The following is a 23,428-nucleotide window of genomic DNA, read 5'->3' as shown; positions in this document are numbered from 1 at the left end:
TGAGTTAGCTTTAGTTAAATGTACCATTAAAAATAACCATTTAAAATGTTAATGAAAACAGTAACTGTAACCACCAGGAATTTTGTTTAAACCTCTGCTTTATTAGTTCTTATTTCCAAAAGGGCTCGGGGAGGGTGAGGCACCTACTGCTATGCACGGTGCTTTAGATGGGGAAAGCCGATAATACAATTTCTGTTCACAGCAGCCCAGGGCCTGCAGGCCTGTAATGTCAAAACCAGCTGTCCTTGGAGACTAACTCTCCTTTGTTCTCATGTCTTGTTTCTTCCCAACATTCATTTTGGATGTGAGACTGAATTGGGAAGTTAGGGTCCTTGGCAACCCAACTAGTTGATAGGCATATATCTTGTTTTCCTGAAAGTACCGTTATTCTATCACAAATTAGGATTAAAGAGGGAAAAATACTGGGCTGTTACTATTTAGGAATAAGGATTTTCGATTTCCAGAGCAACAAAAAGAAGCCTGGTTTAGGCATTCATGCTGGAGGATAGAGTTTGTAAAATAGAGGATTATTTAGTAGGATTAAATAGTAGATGCATAGCCAGAGTTCTGTCTTTCCACGTTGTATCACTAGTTATGCCTTGAGACAAATTCTCCAGGTCTTAGAATGTGGGTGCGTGGTGAGAGTGAGATTAGGCAGAGGAGCTTTTGTGTCTTGGGGCAGTCGTGTGTATTTAATGGGTATGACCCATATCTCCTCCTGACTCATTTATTCCTTGGCTGGGCTACATGGCTCAGCAGGCCTGGCTAAGCAGGTTCAGGGCAGTGTAACTGGCTGGGGCTGGAGAAGGGTTAAGCGGAGAGGGGTTGACTACACCTGGGCAGCATGTTTATAAGGAGCTTTTTCAAGTGTACAACCCAATTCTCTTGTACCTAGGAAACGTCTCTATCCAGAAAGAGTTCTCAGTCCTTACCTGGTGAGTCCTGTTGATTCTTGCAGTTCTGTTTATTTGCGTGTTTTGTTTTCCTTTGAGAATTTGCTCAAATATTAATATATCCAGGTAAAATAATGCTACTTGAAAGGCTCTACAACCTCATAATTGCTAGTATAGAGCTTGGGAGGTATATATTAAGAATAAGAAAAAAACTCAGTCATACAGGTTGAGTTAATTGTCTAACAGCCAGAAAATAATAAAAGGACAGAGAAGTATGTTCATACTTCAAGAATCTGGAGTCAATGTGTTAACACAAAAGAGGTCTACAGATGAAGCCTGTGGTCACAGTAGCTGAGATAATGCTGCAGTGTTTGCTTTTTTTTTTCCCAGTGACTGTTGTCTGGTAACTTCTGAGGACTCACACTCGGGCTGCTTTGTTGCAACTGTACCTTTTCTCTTAACCTGACCAGCCTTCCTTCCCCATTCCAGAGTTTCTGATCAGAGTCCAGTTCTGGCAGTTTCTCTCACTAGTAGGAACATCTTTGGGCACACAGAACCTGAGGCAGAGGTTTTTCCCTTTTGGAAATAGGAAGGAGCCTTTACTACAAAATTAGTGGATTTTTAATTCAATCTGGGAGGCCAGACAAGGACAAGGTGAGCAGATACAATGATGCAAAGTAAAGATAATGTGGCTAGTCAGAATGTTACACTGCCTTATAAAATAAAAACTAACGTCTTACTTTAAAAGCACATGGCAAGTCAGCAGCACCTTCTCATTGAGAACAGTTGGGTCTGTAAAAGATGATTAAGTTGGATGATGTCTCCCAATATATGTTCTCAGATACAGTTTCTGGGGTTCACTGTAGATCCTCAAAAGTTTGAGATTCTTTGTCCAGGACAGATCTTTGACTAACAAAAGGCTACCCCAATTGACCAGTAGCAAGTCTCGGGGGTAGAAGAGAAGAACTTAAGAAGGAAAGTGAAGCGAATACCTTTTCCTCTTCACACCAGTAATCATTAAGACTCTAGTCTGGGGCTTACAGGCAGCCAAATTTTTCATGTTTGAATAACATTTTTATTTTGGGGGGGCACGTTAGGGAGGGATGCACCCTTGATTTCACAGAACTTAGATTCAGAAAACTTTTACAGCTGTAGTGAGATTACAGTGATTCACAGAAAAGAATTGGACTTGTAGTAGATTTGCTGGTTGAATTGAATACAACTTAATTCTAGGTTGAAAAATGTTTGCTAAGCCTGTGCTATGAGCACAGCTCTATGCTAGGTCTGAAAGGATAACAAGGGGGAAAAAGACATGGCCCTTTTCTTACGAGGTTAGAATCACAGACTCGCCTTCTTTCCAGCTCTCACATGCTGTTTCAGACATACTTTAAGATAGGTGGATATAAAGGGAGTAGAAATGAGGGCACAGCAGAAGGAAATTCTTTTGAGGGGCTATTGATAGCAGAGCCTCAAAGCGATGTTGACTTCCTAACCCTGAAGCTTCTGTGACTTTAAAGGAAATGAAATCTCCGGTTATTTGGAAAAATTCCAAGTGTTTTTTCACAAGATTGCTACTGGAAATTAAATAATAAAGACATTGGCTGGCCTTTGTCCCCATGTCCTGGGAGATAACTTCTAATTCCTTGGAATTTTCCAGTGATAGTTGTTTCTTTGTTATTCATGTTGGGCCCTTGGACTATGCCTGATAGTTTATGCTGACGAGACTACTGGAAATTAAATAATAAAGACATTGGCTGGCCTTTGTCCCCATGTCCTGGGAGATAACTTCTAATTCCTTGGAATTTTCCAGTGATGGTTGTTTCTTTGTTATTCATGTTGGGCCCTTGGACTATGCCTGATAGTTTATGCTGACGAGATGACTTAGGATGGGGTTTGGTCGTGGTAGAAAGACCAGCCATATGATTAGAGAATTGGGTCTTTGGGTTGCTTGGTATCAGCCTGACCGCTGAGTGGGGGACAGGGGTTTGAGATTGAGTTTAACTATGTGATCAATGACTCAATCAATCGTGCCTTTGTAATAAAACACCAAGAAAAAACTCTAGACACCAAAGCTCAGATGAGATTCCATGGTTGGCAATACTCCATCTGTTGTCACACATTAGTGTGCTAGGAGGGTAACGCATCCTGTCTCCACAAGTAGAGGACAATGGAAACTTTATGTTTGGGACTGTCCCAGGCTATATGTCTCCCTATATGTCTCTCTCTTTGGCTGGTTCTAATTTACATTCTTTTTTTTTTTAAAATTTTAGTTTTTAATTGAAATGTTTTGATTGTACATACCTATGGGGTACAGTTGTATTTCTACACATGTGCAATGTGTAGTGATCAAATCAGGTTAGCAAATTCATCATCATAAAAATTATCATTTCTTTGTGATGAGAACACTTAAGCTCCTCTCTTCTAACCATTTGACAACATGCAATAAATTATTCTTAATTGTTGATGGCTAACACTACTGTACACCAGTGGAACTTATTTTTTCTATCTAGCTATAATTTTGTATCCATTAATCAACCTCTTTATCCCCCCTCTAGAAACCATAGTTCTGCTTCCCAGCGTCTAGTGACCACAATTCTACTCTCTACTTCTACAAGTTCAACTTATTTTTTCTTTTTAGCTTCCACATATGCATGAGGACATGTGGTATTTCTCTTTTTGTGCCTGGCTTATTTCACTTAACATAATTTTCTCCAAGTTTATTCATGTTGCTGCAAATGGCAGAATTTAATTCTTTTTTATGGCTGAGTATTCCATTGTGTAAACATACCACATTTTCCTTATCCAAACATCTGTTGATGGACATTTAGGATCGTTCCATATCTTGGCTATTATAAATAGAGCTGTAATAAATATGTGAGTGCAGGTATCCCTTTGACAGGTTGATTTCCATTCCTGTGGGTAGTGGGATTGCTGGATCATTATGGTAGTTCTATCTGTAGTTGTTTGAGAAACCTCCATACAGTTTTCCATAATAGCTGAATCAATTTGCAATCCCACCAACAAGGTATGAGTTCTCTTTTCTCCACATTCTTGCCAGCATTTGTTGTTTTCTGTCTTTTTGATAATAGCCAATCTAACTGGAGTGAGATATCTCATTGTGGTTTTGATTTGCATTTCTCTGAAGATTAGTGATGTTGAGCATTTTTTCATGTACCTACTGACCATTTATATGTCTTCATTTGAGAAATGTCTATTCATCTTTGCCTATTTTTCAACTGGATTATTTGTTTTTTTACTATTGAGTTGAGTTCCTTGTATATTCTGGATATTAATCCCTTGTTAGATGTATAGTTTAGTTTATATTTTTTACTACAATAAAATTGAAACTCTACGTATCATGTTTTCCTGAGTTCCGTGAGTCATTCTAGCAAATTACTAAACTTGTTGGGATATTGAAAACCCCTGAATGTGTAGTCAACTGATCAGAAACAAGGGTGGTCTGAGAACCCCAGACTTTTGGCTGGTGTCTGAAGTGAGACCAGTCTTGTTTGGGGACTGTGTCTTTAACCCTGAGTTTAGTAAACTCATTGTAGAAGGGCATGTTCAGTGTTTTAAAAATAAAATTCAATTGTAGGGTGATTGGGCCCTTAAACTGTCTCTTTGAACCAGAAAGGACCAGGAGGTTTGGTGCTATCTGAGATCCTTTTCTCATTATTGAAACAGATCATGACTGCTTGCTCCCCCAGCACCACCCACCTCCACGCACACCCCAAGCTGGGATCACTTCTCTTGGAAGTGTTTCAGACCCTCCCAGTTACTTCTGACGTATGATTAGACAACCCCACCTCTTTGGACTGTGGCTTGCTTATCCTCATTTTCTTTTGCCCTCTCCTGTCTGTTCTGTGCAATGCTATAGGGATTCTATTGAGATTCTGAAAACATTTTGTGAAGACAATAGCCCTCAGCAAGAATAGAAACAAACTGCATTTTTATGAGTAGAAATAATAGACGGCTTTAGAAGGTAACTTAGTTCCTCCTACTGCCATCAGGTAGAATCTCATTAAAACTAACCCTTAAAGATAACCCCTATTATGGAGACTTTAAAGAAAGAGTATTCTCCCTGGTGTTCTTTGGTACCATAACCCAAGGTCTCATTCATGTCTAACTATCACGAACTTCTTGATGCTTCATCTACAGCTTCCCAGTGGTAATTTGTACTTATTTCTTATGATATGATCCCTTGAGGGAGAAAAAGAAAAAAATTTTTCAGAGAATCTCTCTGCTTATGTGAAGACAATTACTGTAATACCACATTCCTCTCTGTGGTAGCAGAGACATTGTTAGAAAACCTTCAAGTGATTTTTCATATTTTTTCCACTCCTTCCTCAAATGGTATTCATTATCACCGGCTTCATTTCCTATCTTATTCATGAAAAATTCCAAGAAGCAGTGTAGTCAACCACAAGATCACTGACTCAGATCAATGAAGACACATCTCCTTTTCACGTTTATTTCATTTTGTTTTAAGATCACAGAAGAGCAGAGCATTCATACGTGTAAAGTAACAGAAGAGAAAAACAGAATTTAAATACATTTAAAAAGAAAAGAAAAGAAGCATTTTTTAATTTTAATTTTTTAAAACACACACTGCGCTTTTTGTTTTCCTTCACAGAGCTAGTAGCCGGGGGGGGGGGGGGGAAACCCCCCAAAAAAAAAAAAATAAAAAAAAAAAAAAGAACTCGAACAAAAAACCCAAATAAAAAATGGTGATGTGTTTGTGTAATCAAGGGAAGATCAGTTCATGTCTACAGGGCTGAAAAAAAGAAATATATATATATATATATTTATATGTATATAACACTGTTAATAAGGAGACTTCTAACCAAGAGCAATGGTCATGTGTTTGTGTAATCAAGGGAAGATCAGTTCATGTCTACAGGGCTGAAAAAAAGAAATATATATATATATATTTATATGTATATAACACTGTTAATAAGGAGACTTCTAACCAAGAGCAGGATTTATACACCCTTCGGTAGAGCAGTGAGAAGGGAGGGGTGAAGCGGTTGGGGGAGAGAGTTGGAGGTATTCTCTAGCTTCTCTCCCCCTGTAATTTCCTCCCATTTAAGCTCCCCCTTCCCAGTGAATACTTAGGGAGCAGAATTTGGCCACAATTCACCAGGATGAATCCTTTACATTCTCTGGTGAAAAGCAAAGATGTAGGGAAATAAGTTCAAAAAAGGCCCCTGATAGCTTAGGATTGCTGCTGCGTGCCATGAAGCTAGTAGTTCCATGTGTTTTCCTCATTTGCAAGAAGCAGATTTTTTACCATGCCTGGCTTTACATAGAGAAGGCTGGTGCAGAGAAGAATGTAACGATAGGAGTAAATCCAGGAACACCACCCAAAAAGAGGTACCTCTGAAATAATCATGGAAATGGGGAGTTGTTCATTCTCCCCCTTAGAGAGAGCTTCATAAGTACTCAGTGTGTTGATATATACCCTTATCTACACAAAGTGATACTAATGCTGGGAAGTTATGAATAAACCCTGCTCTTCAGTGTCTGGGAGACTCAGATGTTGTCTGTTCTTTCAGGCAATACACGAAAAGATCACTTTGGACAGATGCTGAGCTGAGCCTTTAAGATAGCATGGGACCTGGGCTCAATCTATCCAGAACCTGGCACAAGAAAATGATTCCTCATTAACTGTTTGAGAAACCCTCCTTTCTGTTTACCCTCTTCTCAGAGAACTTCAATTTCACATTTGATTTTGGCCTTGGCAACAACTTTTACAGTCTTCAATTCTGTAGCCTCCCCAAATATGTTTATTTTTGTCCTATTTTCAATTAATCTTTCAATGGTATCAACTTGCACTTTTTGAAAATGAGGCCTGTTTTCTCTCCATCCACTTGCTTGATTTCATAGCCTGTAAGTCAAGTTTTGGGAAACCTATTCCATGAGAAATTCCTTCCAAAACAAAATATATTGTATTGCCTATTTCTCGTAGATCAGCCTTTGAACCTGCCTGGGACCACATGCTTACCTTCATCAGCAGAAGCAAAGAGTTTCCAAGGACACACATTGACTATAATGAGGCACTTGGCCCAGGATGAGAGAAAACCCATGTTTCCTTTTATATGCACAACTTCCTCATTTGTTATATGTGTAATACACAATCTGGCTATTTTCCTTCCTATGAAAGGTTATTAGAATATAGTTCAACAATTAGATCTTATGATATTATAAACAAGGAAACAACCCTAGCTATTTCAATGCCCTCAGTATAACCCAAATGTGTCCCTTCTCTACATTGCTAAGAAGTTTTGATCAGAAGAGAATTATAGAAACAGTTCAGAGACTCTGTATTCTAGGAAGTTTTGGCTTTTGAAATGGAGAGATGGTAGACTGACGGCTCTGAAAAGTGATAACAGTACTGAGACCAAACTAGAGATGACAAACAGCTGCTTGGAATGGTTAGCCGGGCACAGCACTAAGTAAATATTAAATTCATATTCAGAATCAGAGAGTTTAGAGTTGAAAAAGATTTTAGAGATGTCATCCAAATTTCTCACTTTCAGGGTGAGAAAACCAAGACTCAGGGAAGTTAAAATAACTTGTCAATGTTGAGCTTTTTGGTGGCCAGACCCAGGACTAGAACCCAATTCTCCCGACTCCCAATTCAATACACCATCTATCTAACTTTAAAGGTTATCATTTATCATAGGTAGAGAAGTGAACTTTAAGCCTAATGTTAATTTGATCTAAATTTCTTTCTATAGCAGCCCTTGCAGAAAATTCACATGGTTCATGAAGTTATCTCTTTGATGACTCTTTATGTACCAGATGTTGAGATTGTAGAAAAGGTACATATGTCATTCTGTTAAACATATCGGGTACTTCAAAAAGACTTCAAGAGAACTTGCCTGAGACAGATACTCCCAATTAAAATGATTTTGTCCCTCATTTGCAATATTCCAGATAGACATGTAGAAAATAGGGTTACCAGGTAAAGCAAAAGTAGTCATTTTCTAGGGTGACTCGGCAAGATATTTCTTGAGGATATAACGTATTTTTTATATCCCACAATTTGTTAGAATCAAGATGACAAAGAAGATTTCCCAGTGCTTTTGTTAAATGGAAAATAAAAACAGAGTGACATTTTGCTCATCAAGGTATAGGCGACCTCCTTAGAGCTATTTAAATAAGACGTCCAAGAAGGTGAGGAAGAAGTCACAGGAAGACAGCTGGAAGTTGACGCAACAGACACATGAGCCTGAAACTCCTCCTGCTCTTTTACTTTATTTCCCTTGCTTTGGGGTCAGGTGACACAATTATGGCAACAGTCAGAAGAATCTCTGCTTAGGTCCTGAAGGAACAAAGATAACCATTTACTCCTGTGAAATGCTTTGGTTTTTACTTATTCCTATTTGATTTTTTTCTTTAAGAGTCATGTTTAGCTGAACTTGGGCCCTGCATGAAAAATGAAGTTTACATAGTTTATATTATGTACATAAACTAGTGATTTACATTGATTTACACATGATTGGTGCCTAATTTATTAATCAGCACACAGTATGTAAATGTGCTGAAAAGAAATCAAGATTTTAAAATAAGTTTTCCATAATATCCATAAACATTTTTGCTGGCATAAATGTTAGACCTAAACCAACATTAACAGCAGCTTCTTTGCCAAGCAAAAAGTGATGTACATTGCTGGGTGAAAACAAATTCTTTCTTGACTTTCAGTTGGTGACATTTGAAGAGCATAGCTACATGCAAATGAGAATAGTTTACTTCTCTTCTGCTAGTGTGCACATAAATGTAAACTTCGCTTTGCATTTAGTGAGGTATTGACAGATATTATGCCAAAGGTGATGGAAAATTTATATCACTGAGGCAAATGCAGTGTTTGGAGGAAAAATATTTTAGATACTTAAGAAAGAAGAAGGCTTCCTAAACTGGATTTATATTTCTTAACTGAGGGTCTTATCTCATTTTTAGGGTCTTCAAAATATTAATAGATTTTGTAGGTTAGATTTAGTATTGCACTTATATTTCTACAAAAATGATAGTTATAGGGAACCAAGACTAAATCTAGGCTAAAAGTTTATGAGGATGAAGGGGAAAATGAGGACATGGTTAATCCCATAGAACATGGTCGGTAAGCAAAATTTTTTAAGCAAATAATTATAAAATGGAAAAAAATGGGGCTCCATGTCTTTCTAAATGAAGCATAGCTCTTTTTTTTCTAAAAAAAAAAAAAAAAACAAATTCAGTACTTTTCTTTTGTTTACATTTAAACCATTATTCTAAATTGGTCTTATAATACATACATTACTGTAAATATAGCATCTGTAAAGATAAGATTAAAAAAAATACATACACATATATATTATTTTTCCACAAATCATTCAAGGTCTGCAAAGAACAAAATGAGAAATTCAGGGAGATTACCCAGTAGAAACAGTCAAACCACAACCAACCCTGGGATGGAACCTGCTCTGGAGTACATAGGAAGCTGACGACTCGGTAGGCAATAACTCAAACTAATTTCATGCTGAGGAGTTTAGTTTTTGTGTGCAAAGGAGGTAAGTCCATTTTTGGAGGAGAAACATTTTTGTTTCCATCCTCCAAGAACATGAAAATCACGAGTACTTTTAGAAGGTCTCTATGAATAGCTCCAGTTGTCTGTCTATGCGGTAAACAACAAAGCAAAACAAAACAAAAACTACCCATGTCAAGGGAGAAGTCTGTCTGAGTTGGAAGAGAAGGCAGAGATCAGTGAGCCAATCCTTCCTGACAGAAAACACATCTACTTTTCTATAAGCCTTAGTTCTTTTAGGACAGAGGAATTTTATGTCTCTAAACAAGCAAGACTGTTTCTTGAACAAGCAAAACCCTTCGGTGAACGATTTCACAGAGAGTGTAACTACGATTCTGCAGCTGTAAAACCTAGAGTAGTTCTCATTTTCAGGAAGTTCCCTGGGTCAAGGTCATTTCTGCTTTTGTTAATTGAAAGTCGGGTCTAAGGATTTTGTTTTAAGAATGATGGAGTTTCATTTTGTACACAAGGGACGTTAAATATATTAGCCATTCAGATTAATTGATGCTCTTCACTCCTCTTAGTATGTTATTTCCGGCCAGTTGGTGCTTTTCAGTGAAGGTTTCAAGCTTTGATTACCAGTGGACAAGATTCTTGAGGGGACTGATGGCAGAATGATGAACTAAGTTCTGAGAAGTCTCATCCTGAGACTTGATGATTTCTTGTTCTCGGTCCTCTGACCCCTACTTTTTTCCTGACTTCTGTTCAAACTATGTTATCCTCCATTCTTCACATTACTTAGAGAGATTCTCAAACCTATGAGATTTTGGGGGCCAATGATTTCTCTGAAACAAGAGCGAGAAGCAAATTTTAAAAATCCCCAGATCCTCTTAGAGATATAGGCAAACACCAAATCTTTTAGTATGTGTTTAATTATGTTTAATATATGGTCCATTATATTAAAACCAAAGGGACAAATGGTGCTGACATGGCAAAGACATTCCTTTCAATAGAGAAGTTCCTCCCATAACACCAAGACCTTGTCTTTATGACACAACCAAGATAATAAGAAGGCCAGGTGTATAATTAAAGCCTGTGACATGCGCCATGGATCTGTTTCTGAAACCAATACTAAAGGACATCTGCGTTAACTCCTGTTACTTTTCTCTTCCTGTATATCTTTAAATTAGCATGAACTGTTCTGAAGCTTCTTCCACTTGAGGCAATGGCAGCCTCTTCTCTCTATGGGGAACATTTATCGTCAGAGATGATGACTTTTATTCCTGTACTAAGAAAACCAAACTGTTAGAGAAATACTGTCAATAAATTGATGCTGCAGAGGAACGTAGCTCACCTTTCCTGTATTTTATTAGCTACTTCTTGGGTAAGAATGTCTGTCCTATGTCAGAATCTGCCATAAATACTCTTGCCCATTCTCAAGCCCAACTTGTCCTTCTGTTTATTGTCTAAACTGCAAAATCATGAAAGAAGACTGGGATAAGATTCTAAAAGAAACAATGGAATCCCCTAGAAGAGATAAAAAATACTGCTCAGGTTTTCCCTCTCTCTTTCTCCCCACTTTCCTTCCTTCCTTCCAGTTATGAAGTTTCTCATTTTATATCACGTGGCAGCTATTTTCAAGGTTCCAAAACTTGTTGAGGCACTGTATATGGCTCTGAGGGATTACATTTGATTATGACCTCAAAAATAATCCTCTGTCTTTTTATAAACTGAATCACTTCCGATACCTCCTATAGTCTAAGTGAGAGCAATGGTTGGTTTCCTGACAAAGTTATCTATAGAGTGCAGAGTGCCAGCTCTATCTGTAAGAACTTTCCTAAAAAAGTCTTTTTAATGATGTGGTGATGCCAAGCTTTGAGGTACTCATGCAACTTCTGCCTAAATTTATTACAAGTCAACCAGCCCTTTTGGTTAAGGGACCAGTTCACATACCAGTGTCAGTGTCAATGTCAAGATGACTCTTAGAGATGTAAATTTAAATAGAGCAGGGAGGTAAATATAATGCAATTCCTCATAGCCTGGCCTAGGATAACAATGGACCACCATGAACAATGGTGCTGCAAACACCATCAGTGGAACAGAAGGGGGATGATGTAGGTAACCAAATAAAATATTAGCCTAGAACACCAGAAATCAAGGGGTGAATTCTTTTCTGTTATGGTCAATGCTTTGTATTGGAGCTCTGACACTATTTCCAGAATATGGGTAGGGACCTGGGCATTTGTCTACTTTTCTTGCCTTGCCCACTCTTATATGCTATTTAAAATAGGAAACATGGTCAATGCTTTGTATTGGAGCTCTGACACTATTTCCAGAATATGGGTAGGGAACTGGGCATTTGTCTACTTTTCTTGCCTTGCCCACTCTTATATGCTATTTAAAATAGGAAACATCCTCTGCTTGGGAGAATCCATAGGGAAAATGTAGTGTTATTTGAAGATTAGGGAGGAGGCAAAACAGGGCGCTTAGGATCTCCGTGTGGCTCACTGTCCTTCCACTGGGAGTCAACATGCTGCTCACGTTTGCAACAGAGCACGGCCCAGCCTGTAAAAAGCCAGGAAATATACAATCCCTCAGACTCATAAAGCAAGAGTGAAATCTGAAACCTTCTCTCCCATGTCACCTCATCCAGGTCATTGATTCATTCTATGGTTTGCTCAACCCATTGGTAGTAGGCACTTTCATTTACAGTGATGTTCTGAGTGGCTCCCGACTGGGTTATGATGATGGGACTAGGAGGAATATGGGGCCCTGCCCTCAGAAGGGCTCACCTTGGTTTCAATACACACTGATGTCATGTGACAGCCAGAGATGTGAGGAGGGACTCTGCTCCTTGCCTCCTTCCCCACCATCTCCCCCAGCAACTTGTTATAGCCGCATCTCACGATTACAATGCAGGACAGTATCTACAGCACGATGAGTCTATGTACACACGGACCATTCCCTGGGCATGCTTTAGAGAGAGACACACACGCTCACACACATGTACACCCACATGAGAGCGAGAGACGAGCACACGCGCACAGTGGAGAAAATTAAAATGGCACTTCCTAGCATTTGCGGCATGACTAGTGCTCTGGGGGCGCTGGGGGAGGTAGAGAGGTGGGGGAGCAGATAAAAAAGGAGTGTCTGGGATGGGTGTGGGGGGATAGAACACGCTGAAGGGAGCGGTGATGATCTTAAAAGTTGGAGAAACGTGGAGGCAGGAAAGCCAGGTAATGGCGCAATGCTGGATTCCACTGATAGTCTGAAATTGCTATGTCAGCTCAAATGAAAAACAGAAAAAAAAAAAAAAGAAAGAAAATATAAACACCAAAGGCAAGACCTTATTTTTTTTCCCCCACAGATGAAAAAGGATGAAGGAAGGAAGGATAAAGTGTATGTGTGTGTGTGTGTGTGGGGGGGTTAATATCCATCTGGTATTTCTTGTCTTATTTTTACAGCATCCGGATGTCCTTAGCATGATGTAGTCTTTATACAGCACACATTTGCTTAGTAGATGTACACATATCCTGGCAGAACTTTTTTCCACCCTGAATTATGCTCAAATTTTTATTGATGAACTTTAAAATTGTTTTAAATGTATTTTCTTCTCCATTTTCTTATTTCTCCCTTCATTTATAAACACACAAAGTTGTGAAATGAACGTTCTCCCCCCATCTCACTCTCTTTCTCTCTGTATTCTGTGTAATGCATTTTTGTGTGTTTTTAAATTATTTTTAAATTTTCATTCTATTAACATTTGCTGAGAAGGCAGAGCAGAGATGCTGCCAGCAGCCACAGTGGTACGGCCAGACTGATGGATCCATTTATTCCTCTCACCGACCCAGGTCCTGCAGAGCAAAAGAGGAGAGAGAGAGAAAAGAATAGTTACATCTGTCCACTTTCTGTCCTGGCTGACTGCTGACAGGGTCAGAGTAAGGCCTGACCAAGTACCAGAACTTCGGAGCCAGTGTGCTTGTGAGCAACCCAAGAAGGGCTCAAGACTTTTCCTAAATCCTTCTCCTTGAGCTACAAGTATCTTAGAGGGTATTGGTTGAATCACTTCTAAATAGCAAATGCTCTTGCTGGAGCAGCCCCTAAGCTGCCTATCACCCATGTGTCTGATGATGCCACAGGCTCCTGTCCCCTAACTCCCCTTGCACGCTCTGCCTGCACTCTTTAAGACTCCGAGCATTGGTGAGGGTCCTTCAGCAGCCAGACAGACACAGGCTCTTCCAGCCCAGTCAACAACGCATCGCCATCAGTAACACAAGGAACCAATCCATGACTCCCTTGTCTCTGCTTCCCAGAGGAGAAGCAGTTATTTACTTATTAACAGGGAGGAGAATTGCTTTAATGTGACATTTATGTCTGGGTAGCACCTTAGTAAGGTAGAAAATACATCAATACATTGTAGAGTCTTAAGAGGCAGCAGGGGATCATCTTGTGCAAATGCTTCATTTGTCACATTAAAAATTAAAAGCAAAAGCAAAGACAACAACAACAAAAATAAACAAACAAACCTAGAAAGGTTAAGAGGCAGGTCCAAACCTGGAGCAGAACTGAGATTTGAAACTGCCTAAAATTGAACTTGGAATGACAGTCTACGTTTTCTGTTGTCCCCCGGTTTCCCAACATGGACACAATTTGGGTGATGTGGGTGTGGGTCTGAGAGGGGAGTGTGATGGAGAGGAAGGTGGAGGAGGGGTTTGTGCTGGTGGAAAGAGGAGGAAGGGGCAGAAACTGTCAGTTCGACTGGAGAGCTTGTCTCCTGTGCTTGCTCCATTTTCTCCTTTTGTATGATTCTGTTCATGTTCCACCAAAGGAGACAAATAGTGCTTTTCACTACTGAGACTTTTGGATTGAAGGCTGCATACTCAGGCAGTGATGTTCAGAACAGAAAATGGTGCGACTATAACTATGGGTCATTTTGAAGTTTTGAGGGCACGTATGCAGACTGATATGTGTGTGCGTGTGTGTGTAGAACTATGATGGTTTGCAAGTGCACTGGGAGCATCCTCTGGTATGTGAATTTTTCCAAAACTATTTACAAACATACCAGATTGGAGGTAGGATAAAAGGGAAAAATGCTGAATTCTAGAATGGTCTCCTAATCTATGTTTTATGTAAATAATAAAAGCAGCAACAGCAATAAAAGAATCCAACAAACAATTACATAGCACTTACTACAAGGTACTGTTATAAATGCTTTAGAAATATAAGCATACCCCATGCTATGAGGTGTGTACTGTACTGTAATGAAGCCTATTTTACAGTGAAATAAGGGCAGCACAGAGAGGTTAAGTCCATAGGACAAGTTCACACAACTTGTGAGCAGAGGAGCTGGGGTTTCAGTTACACAGTGAAGGTGTGCAGATGAATATTTTGCAAACATTCTGCAAATGAAACTTGGGTTTGATTAAAACGATAACCAGAACAAACAAAAACAACAAGGAGACATCCATTATCTCTGCAAAAATGATTTTCAATAGAGTATTTCCTGGCTAGAATGCGTTCTTGAGAATATTTAAAATATTCCTTAATGTAAAAATATGAACATATACAAACTTTGAGCAGCATAGTTACTGTAAATAAAAACCTTTATCCTGTGCAAAGCAGAATACATTATTATTTTTTTGAGTAAAGAAATTAAATATTCAATTAGTCTCTAATTTTCTGAATGGCTATAGGGTCATATTAATAAAAGACACTTGAGCTACTTTCAGGTCCATGCCTTTCATGAGGAATTGAGGTTCAATGATATCATACATATTGCGTAAAGCACCTGATTAGTAATAGTTGACCAGGCACTAAAGTCCAGGTGTCCCGAGTCTTAGCTCAATACCCTTCCTCATCCACTCTCTCCAGGTCCCCCACTCCCACCCTCTTTGGACTTTTCGGACCTTCAAACTCTCTTATTAGCAACTTCCCAGGGCTTCCGGCCTAGTGGCAATGTCATCTCCTATTGTTTTAGTTTCTCTGTACACATTATATGGCATTAGGTCCTTGGCACATTTGTTCGTATTAGTGTATCAGTGAGGTTTTCAAAACAGAGAAAAACTACACAAAAATACAGGGTTAAGCAAAAATTATTTCTGTTTTTCCCCAGGGATGGTTTTCAGAAAGATTCCAATTCTGCTTACTTCCTCACTCTCATTTTTAGTGCTAGGGCAGGCTGGCTAATCTTTCAAACATATTGGAACTAAGTGGTATCTGGAGAAGGCTAAGAAGACTGGTCTTATTTTATTTAAATGGCAGTAAATATTTGAGAAAGCAAAAATTCCATCATTGAAAAATATAATATATACATGTATAAAACCTGGATAAAAGTGTTCACTTGTAATATTCTTGATAATGCATATATATATATGTGTGTGTGTGTGTGCGCAAAGGCACTTCAAGAAGTTCATGAAAAGATTTGTATTACCTTTTAATTCTATTTTTCCATGAACTTCTAGAAATGCTGTTATGTCTGTGAGTGTGTATGTGCATATATATATATATATACTGCACTCTTTAAGACTCCGAGGTAAAAAAAATAACTTATTTTATTTATTGATTTATTTGCCTCAACCTCAGGTTTTGCATCAGAAAAATAGAAATTTTCTCAGAGAAATTGAACCTGCAGGCATAAGCCCTACACAGATTTGTCTTTCAAATTCACCAGGAACAAGAAGAGGGTAGAGTTAGTGATTAACTTTGGATTCTATTAATATATATATATATATATATATATATATATACATACACACAGATCATACACACAGAGAGAAATGTATATATGTTTATACATACTAATATTACACATGTGATATCACACATATTATTGGTGTTTTAGTACACATAATTCAGAATTACCTCTTGCTTTCCAATGCTATTCTATGTTATAACAGGGAATACCAGTATGGCTATGTTAATGATCTTTAATTTTATCCTTATTATTATTATATATTTGAGATGCAGTTTGTGCATCTGTTAAAGATATCTTCATCTCTATCAATTATCATTTATTAAGTGCTCTCATATAGCTATTTAATGTGCTCATATGATTTGCTCTTTTCATAATTGCTTTTGAGAGTAAATAAACAGGCTTGAAAATATACAAGAGTAAAAATGGGTGATAGTTGGGGAATCATCACAAGAGTGTATGAAATTATAAATATATATGACCGCATAGGACCCTACTTCAGTTAATGGCTATTTCAGAGGAAAATAATCAGCAAGATCATTAATTACGTTTTAGTTCATAGTTATGAAATTTTTGCTTATTTATGGAAATGCAAATGATAAATCTTATTTCCCATGCCAGATGGCCAGGCTCAGCTAGTACTTTCATATACTGACAGATATAATGAAAGAAGAGTCTGAAAATATAAATTAGCCTTAAGAATAGATGGGCAAATAGAAGCATAATTCAAAAATTTGCTACAAGTTTTTCATATAACAGACAAAAGTCATATCTTGGTATTTAACCACATTCTATATGTGTGTTATGTGTGTGCGTACACACTGATATGTCTGGTATCTGTTAAACATTCAGCAAATGGTAGTGGCATTATTATTACTATTATTATTATCATCAATATAGAAGTTTGGATTACAGAAAGGGATCAAATATCAACCTGAATCAAAGGCACTGGTTTGTGACTTGGGTCAAGCCTTTTAATTCTGACCCTAAGGGACAAATTCAGCTGCAGCAAGACTTTGAACCATGAGTCAACACACCAGGTCAAGGTTCTCAACCCCAGGGTAGAATAAATGAGACTTTGTATCAAGGTGAATGCTGGATTGCATTTTGCCATGACAATGCTTATAAAAGGGAATTTGTGATTAAGGGCAAGATTGATAAAACATCCTGAAATTGACGGATATGAGATCTACATTACTGATCTGATGCAGGACCCTGAGCCAATTGATTTGACTTTCTGTAAAATCTCAAAGAAAGCACAAGGTGATTTCCAACGCCTGTGTTAGAGAGCTTGCGCTTGGAGATACTTTGTGACTCAAATCTGGCCAACAGTTTTTCTGTTTCTTCTCCTGAGTACTTAGGGCCCATTTCCTGAATTTAGTACTAGATTTATTCAAAGTGGTCATCAATCGTGCTCTCAGTGATCCTTTCGGTTACTAAGGAATCAGGGTTAATCACAGTTTTATTTCTGTACATAGTTCAGCCATATAAGTAGAAAGAAAGTCTAGAGGAGTTTAAGTTTAAATTCTTTTTAGAATTGTTAAGGGCTGATCTAGTGACTGAAAATAAAACAAAAACCTAAACAATTTGTACAACGATTGTTAAACAAAGGAGAACGATAATCCGCAGAATCTCTTAAATATCTCTCTTGGGTATAGCCTAGATGTGCAGACTACACTTTGGTGTCCGAGGAAGCCATGTTTAAAGGGAAGGCTGATAAGGTTGCCTTTGCCACCACCTGCTGTCCGTTTTCTGCCGGTACAGCATCTTCTGAGTAAATGAATTGGGGATTAAAGCCTGTAATCTCTAGACTGGAGCAGGCAGATTAGAGGAGGGAAAATATTGTTTTCATTGAGTAACAGGTCTTAGAATTAAATACATAACTCTTTATGCGTTATCTCCACCCCTTACAAAGTGGGATTTTGGTAAGGTGAATATTCTCACAGTAAAGGTGGAATCTCACATCTTTTCTATCAAAACAGCATCAAGTATTTTGGCATGCATATTTTTGAAATTTTAGGCCAATATTTAGAACTCTTTCTGGTGAAACTGGCAGTTTATCTTACGGTCTTTGAAATTAAAAAAAAAAAAATATATATATATATATAAAAGACCTGCTAGCACTGGACATAAAAAAGGTGCTGGCCTCTTTGGGGGGACTAAGCAACAAAGTGTCCATAATCTTTGTGGCTCTCAGTCACTGGTCACTAAGTCCCACAGGAACAGGTTTTCACTATTGAGAATGATCTTGTTTTTCTCATCCTGTTTGAGACTCAGAGAGGAAGACATCCTTATATGAGACAATTATCAATCAAGTGGGTAACCACAAGGACTTAAGGAAGGTGGTGTCTGGCCATACAGATGTCTCCGTGGCTCTGGATTGGGGATAGTCACTGTTAGGGATTATGATCTATTGCACTTGTAAAGAGGACACCTCAGAAGTAGTACTCGTTTGCATTTTAGGGTCCATTTTATGAAGCTTTGACCTGGTTGTGCCATCCTTGCAGAGAAAAGTATGTGGATTGTGTGTCCTGTGGCTGCTGGAGGTACTTGGGGCAGCTGGAGGGCATACAATGGCAGTTCTTAGGAGAGCCCAGCAGCCCAGGTGTAATGCAGCAGTGAGATTTTACAAAGACCTGGAAGAATGATGAGGCAGGAGGAAATATTAACTGCTCAAGTGCTTCATTTTAAGATACGCTGCTCTATCTCCTTTAGCAATGCATTTATTTGAATATCCAAGTGATTGTAAAATAGGCTCAGTTTCTCTTCTGAGAGCCCTGTCACGGGGCAGTGAGCATTTCCAAAAATGAAGCTTTGCAAGAATTAACCATGAACACTTAAGAAAAGGAAAGTAGGGGGCAGGGGGCAGGACAGAAAATAACTTGCTCAGTTCAAGGGACTTAAAAATGAATAACTGTCAAAGGAATATAAAGGTCACGAGTTGGATTGAGGACTTTTTGTAAATGAGAAAGTTCACAATTTGGGAAAAATTATGCCAAATATGTTAATTATTATCACAAATTATTGAACTGAAATATACTCAAGTATACAAGGGTACTTCAAAATGTTCATGGGTAAATAGAACTAAAATAATACAAATATTTGCATAGACTTTTTGAAGCCCCCTCATATAAGACCACAATATATCGCTGTGAAATCTTAACTTTAACATATAGAAGGTAATCAGAAATAGGAATCATACCTTTTTGCTTGAAGTGCACGGTGGTGCCAATTTCTAAAAAAAGAAACATTTAGCAAAACAAAAACAAATACAAAATTCTTTATTAATTGAGAATAAACACAAAGATAGCCTGGTACTCTCCACTGAAAGGAGAATGAGAGAAAAGGCAGAAAGAACATTTTAATAGGAAGAGATATTGGTAGAGATTGAAAAAAAGGCAAATGGAAAGAGACTGTTTTGTTGAAACAAATGTTGTGCAGTTGAAGGTGGTAAGAAATGATCTGCAGCTGCGGATACTCGATGCTTCGTGTTATGCGTGTGGACAAGTACGAGACCTCTGGGTATGGAATATGAATGTGCACTTGACCACAACTCAGTGGAACCACAGAATGTGTCTGGCTCCCAACCCCATCCTAGCATTTTGCCCCTGGTTCACTTCACTCATACCCATTAGACTTCTTGCTCTCTTCCAGCAGGCCAAGGCCAGTGCAGCTTTAAAACCTTTGCACTTGCTGTTGCATCTGCTTGGAATGTTCTTCCCCCAGATCTTTCTATTGCTCACTCAGGCATGTCATTCGGATGTCTACTGAAATGTCACCAACTCAGGAAGGACTCCCCCATCACCTTATCAAAAATAGTACCCTCTGTTACTTTTCTCTATTTCTTTACCCTGCTTTACTAATCTAAATAGCAATTATCTCTACCTGGCATCATGTTACACATTTACTTATTTGCTTGTTTATAGTTTGTCTCCTCTGTTACAATGCATGCTCTATGAGGGCACCAACAGTGTATGTCTTGTCAACCACTGTATTCCTAGTGTTTAGAGGTTGGAATGTAGTAGATGATCAATAAATATTTGTTAAATGTATATATGAGTCTCAGGGTTAGAAGAGCTTATATGGGTCAAACACTTAGATTTCCTTTTAAGTATCCTTATCAACTAAACCATAATACTCTCAGATCTTTAGAAGCAAATATGTAAAATTTCCATAGGATACCACCTTGAATCTCAGGACCAACTTAATGGTTGGTCAGAGATAGGAGCCCAATCTAGCTGTGGGTTGCAAATTTTCTTCTCTGTGACTATCAGCACATAGCCCTGCCTTCCCGAGTAACATGTTTTCACTAAAGAAATAAAATGATTAAACTCTTCAGCCAGAGACAGCCTTTTGAATTGGTCATCTGGCCACCTTACAGTCCTGCTTCCCTCTGACTTTCAGAATAAAGACCAAAATAATCCTTAGCATGGCGTCCATGGCTCTCCATAGCCCCCCACCTCCTCCAAGCCTCATCACTGTCTATCATCTCTGCATTCCGGCTCCACAAGCCTTCCTTATTCTTTACGGTACCAGTTTTTCTCTGCCACAGTGCCAATGGCCTGATGATATCTCTACTAGAAATCCCACTCATCCTTTAGATTTTTGGTTGTCACTTCCACAGGGGTCTGTCTTCCTTGGTCTCCCTGATAAAGTTAAGTCCTGTTGTTATAAGCTCTGCTGTCCTTCACAGCACTCATCTCAGTTTAATTTCAAACGGATTCATCTGATGCTGTGATTAATGCTTGTCTTCCCCACTGGACTTCCAGTTCCATGGAGGCAGGGGCCGTGTCTGTTGTTGTGTACTGTGGTAGCCCAGCCAGTGCACGACAGCCTCTCTGCATACACAGTGGGCCTAAACGGAAGATCTAGAATCACTGAAATATGAGACAAATAAACATATGCCAAGCATCCGCCCAACCTAAAACAACAGGGAATCTGAGTAACTAAATTCTTCATTCTCTGATTTAGCATAAAGGGGTCTGATCTTTGATATCAGGTCTGCAAAGTTTCTGAGGTTCAGTACAACCTATTAATCCCCTCCCTCACGGATTTTTCATTTGTCCTTCCCAAGTAGGTCACAAGGAGAAGCCCTCGAACAGCATGCCATTTTCCGACATGTTTATTATGGCTATGAAGAAGGGTACAATTGTCTTAGTGTTTGTAGTCTAAAAAGATTTAGCTACAATTAGCGTTATCAAAACTAGTGCCGCCCAGGCCGTTCCTAAGAGCTAGCTGTTCTGCACATTAAGGACAGTTTCCCTAAACTGGTCAGATATGGAAGCCCAGCCTGTCTGTTCTTTTGTCCTTAAAGTCCATTACTGGCAGATATTTCCAAGTAGGCAATGCAACACACTGGCAGTTCATACAGAAGGATGAGTAAGAACTGTCTCCTAGCAGAAGCCAGGGGCTGATGCCACATTCACCCTGAAAGTGAAGCCACGTTCTGTCAATACATAAAACACCAGTCTCAAGCTGTTAACGGCCTTCACTAAACGTCGTATCAGTCGACTACTGACGTTTCAGTTGTATATTAAAAACACTGCTGCTTGTTTTCTTTCATAATACCTGCTTTGACACCTTTTCTTTGAAATCAACATATTGTCTTAAAAACTGTTGAAAAGGCACTGTAGAGAATGTGTTCAGAGAGATCACACAGACAGCCAGCAGCAGAGCTGAAAATGAGAGTCAGGGCTCCCAGTTCTCTAGCCAGAACCCAGTCCACTATTCCACAGTTCCCCTGTGGTATTTTTTATAAAAGCAAGACCTTGATAACTCTTGGGACATCACTGTGACATTTAATTGATCCAGTACTAGCTGGAAAGGCTCTGCTCTGGTGCAAAGTGCAACTTTCCTTCTTTCTTGGGTCAAATCTCTTGGCTTACCGTTCTTTAGAATTTATAGGGACACCTCAAGGATGCTCTTTACCCAAAGGGGCCTAAATCCTTGATGAAACCATCTTCAGGTAAAGAACACTAGGTTTCCCCTGTTCCATGCCTGATCTGAAGGCTTCATGGAAACAATTCCAAGTAGTTGTTCAGGAACATGGGTAGGCAGGAAGATCAACGATTCTGCTTAAGCTAGAAAATCTTTCTTAACCTCTCCTTGCCTCAGTTTCATCATCTGTAAAATAAATTTAATTAAAATGCCCCTTATAAATTGTTCTATGGATTAAATAAATTAATCAACATACTTGTACTTACAGTGGTGCCACACACACAGTAAATTCTCAATATATGAGTCGTTGTCAGTTTGGTGGTGAAATCTTTTCTTGAGAGGATTATTAGTGCGATTTTGGTGGAGAGAGAAAAAAATATCTTAATATGTAAACCATGGCAGTACAGGTCCAAAGAATAAAATATTAAAAAACGAAATAAATCTATTGCAGTGATATGATGAACAAAACGCTGGGAGATTTTAGCACCAAAAAGTGATAGAAAAGCAGTTTGAGTAGGCAGCAGTTTGGTCAGGAGAAAACTAGCAATGTGCCTGCATTAGCCAGCCACTGACATAGGCCTGGCTAAGGGTCTCTATGTTCTAAATAGGTCTCTTAGGGAACAGACACTCCCCTACTAAGTAAAGAGAGTTGATTAAAAGAAGAATGTTAAGGGCCGGCCTGGTGGCGCACTGGAGAGTGTGCCGCTTGGGAGCACGGCCACACTCCCGCCGAGGGTTCGGATCCCATGTGGAGACCAGTTCCCGCTCACTGGCTGAGCGCAGTGCAGGCACAACACCGAGGGTTGCGATCCCATTGCCAGTCCCTGGTGCGGGCGCGACACTGAGGGTTGTGATCCCATTACCGGTCAGTAGAAAAAGACAAAAAGGAAAAAAAAAAAAAAAGAAGAATGTTAAAACATACCCAGATATTTTACTCTATGAAGAAAATATCAGAAAAATTTGGAAAAAAGTATATATTTGCTTGACATAGCTTTACAAAGCAAAATAAGTTATCAATTCAACGCTTCCCTATTTCTGCAATAAATCAATTTCTTTGTGAAATACTAAGATCTTTGATATCAGGTCTGCAAAGTTTCTGAGGTTCAGTACAACCTATTAATCCCCTCCCTCACGGATTTTTCATTTGTCCTTCCCAAGTAGGTCACAAGGAGAAGCCCTCGAACAGCATGCCATTTTCCGACATGTTTATTATGGCTATGAAGAAGGGTACAATTGTCTTAGCGCCACTTGGGAGCACGGCCACACTCCCGCCGAGGGTTCGGATCCCATGTGGAGACCGGTTCCCGCTCACTGGCTGAGCGCTGCCGCTTGGGAGCACGGCCACACTCCCGCCGAGGGTTCGGATCCCATGTGGAGACCAGTTCCCGCTCACTGGCTGAGCGC

The 23,428-nt window shown here is 39.1% G+C and overlaps 1 protein-coding gene and 1 long non-coding RNA gene across 2 annotated transcripts in view; one reads left to right on the top strand and one right to left on the bottom strand.

Moving 5' to 3' along the window:
* The first annotated feature begins 11,607 nt into the window (after nucleotides 1-11,607).
* On the top strand, nucleotides 11,608-12,712 carry LOC103586602. Its single transcript, XR_550160.1, has 2 exons — nucleotides 11,608-11,691; nucleotides 11,809-12,712. It is a non-coding gene; the product is annotated as an uncharacterized LOC103586602 (long non-coding RNA).
* A 94-nt stretch (nucleotides 12,713-12,806) lies between these two features.
* The window catches only part of LSAMP (limbic system-associated membrane protein), a 214,438-nt gene continuing 203,816 nt past the window's right edge, over nucleotides 12,807-23,428 (bottom strand). The window contains exons 7-8 of the mRNA XM_008567901.1: nucleotides 19,290-19,322; nucleotides 12,807-13,250 (exon numbers count right to left, since the gene is read on the bottom strand). Of these exons, the coding sequence (XP_008566123.1) occupies nucleotides 13,153-13,250; nucleotides 19,290-19,322 (131 nt within the window). The 3' untranslated portion in view covers nucleotides 12,807-13,152. The remainder of the gene's footprint in view (nucleotides 13,251-19,289; nucleotides 19,323-23,428) is intronic.

The sequence above is a fragment of the Galeopterus variegatus genome, unplaced genomic scaffold (assembly GCF_000696425.1).
Source record: "Galeopterus variegatus unplaced genomic scaffold, G_variegatus-3.0.2 Scaffold355, whole genome shotgun sequence".
In the NCBI taxonomy this organism is placed as follows: domain Eukaryota; kingdom Metazoa; phylum Chordata; class Mammalia; order Dermoptera; family Cynocephalidae; genus Galeopterus; species Galeopterus variegatus.
This window is presented reverse-complemented; position numbering and strand designations above follow the sequence as displayed.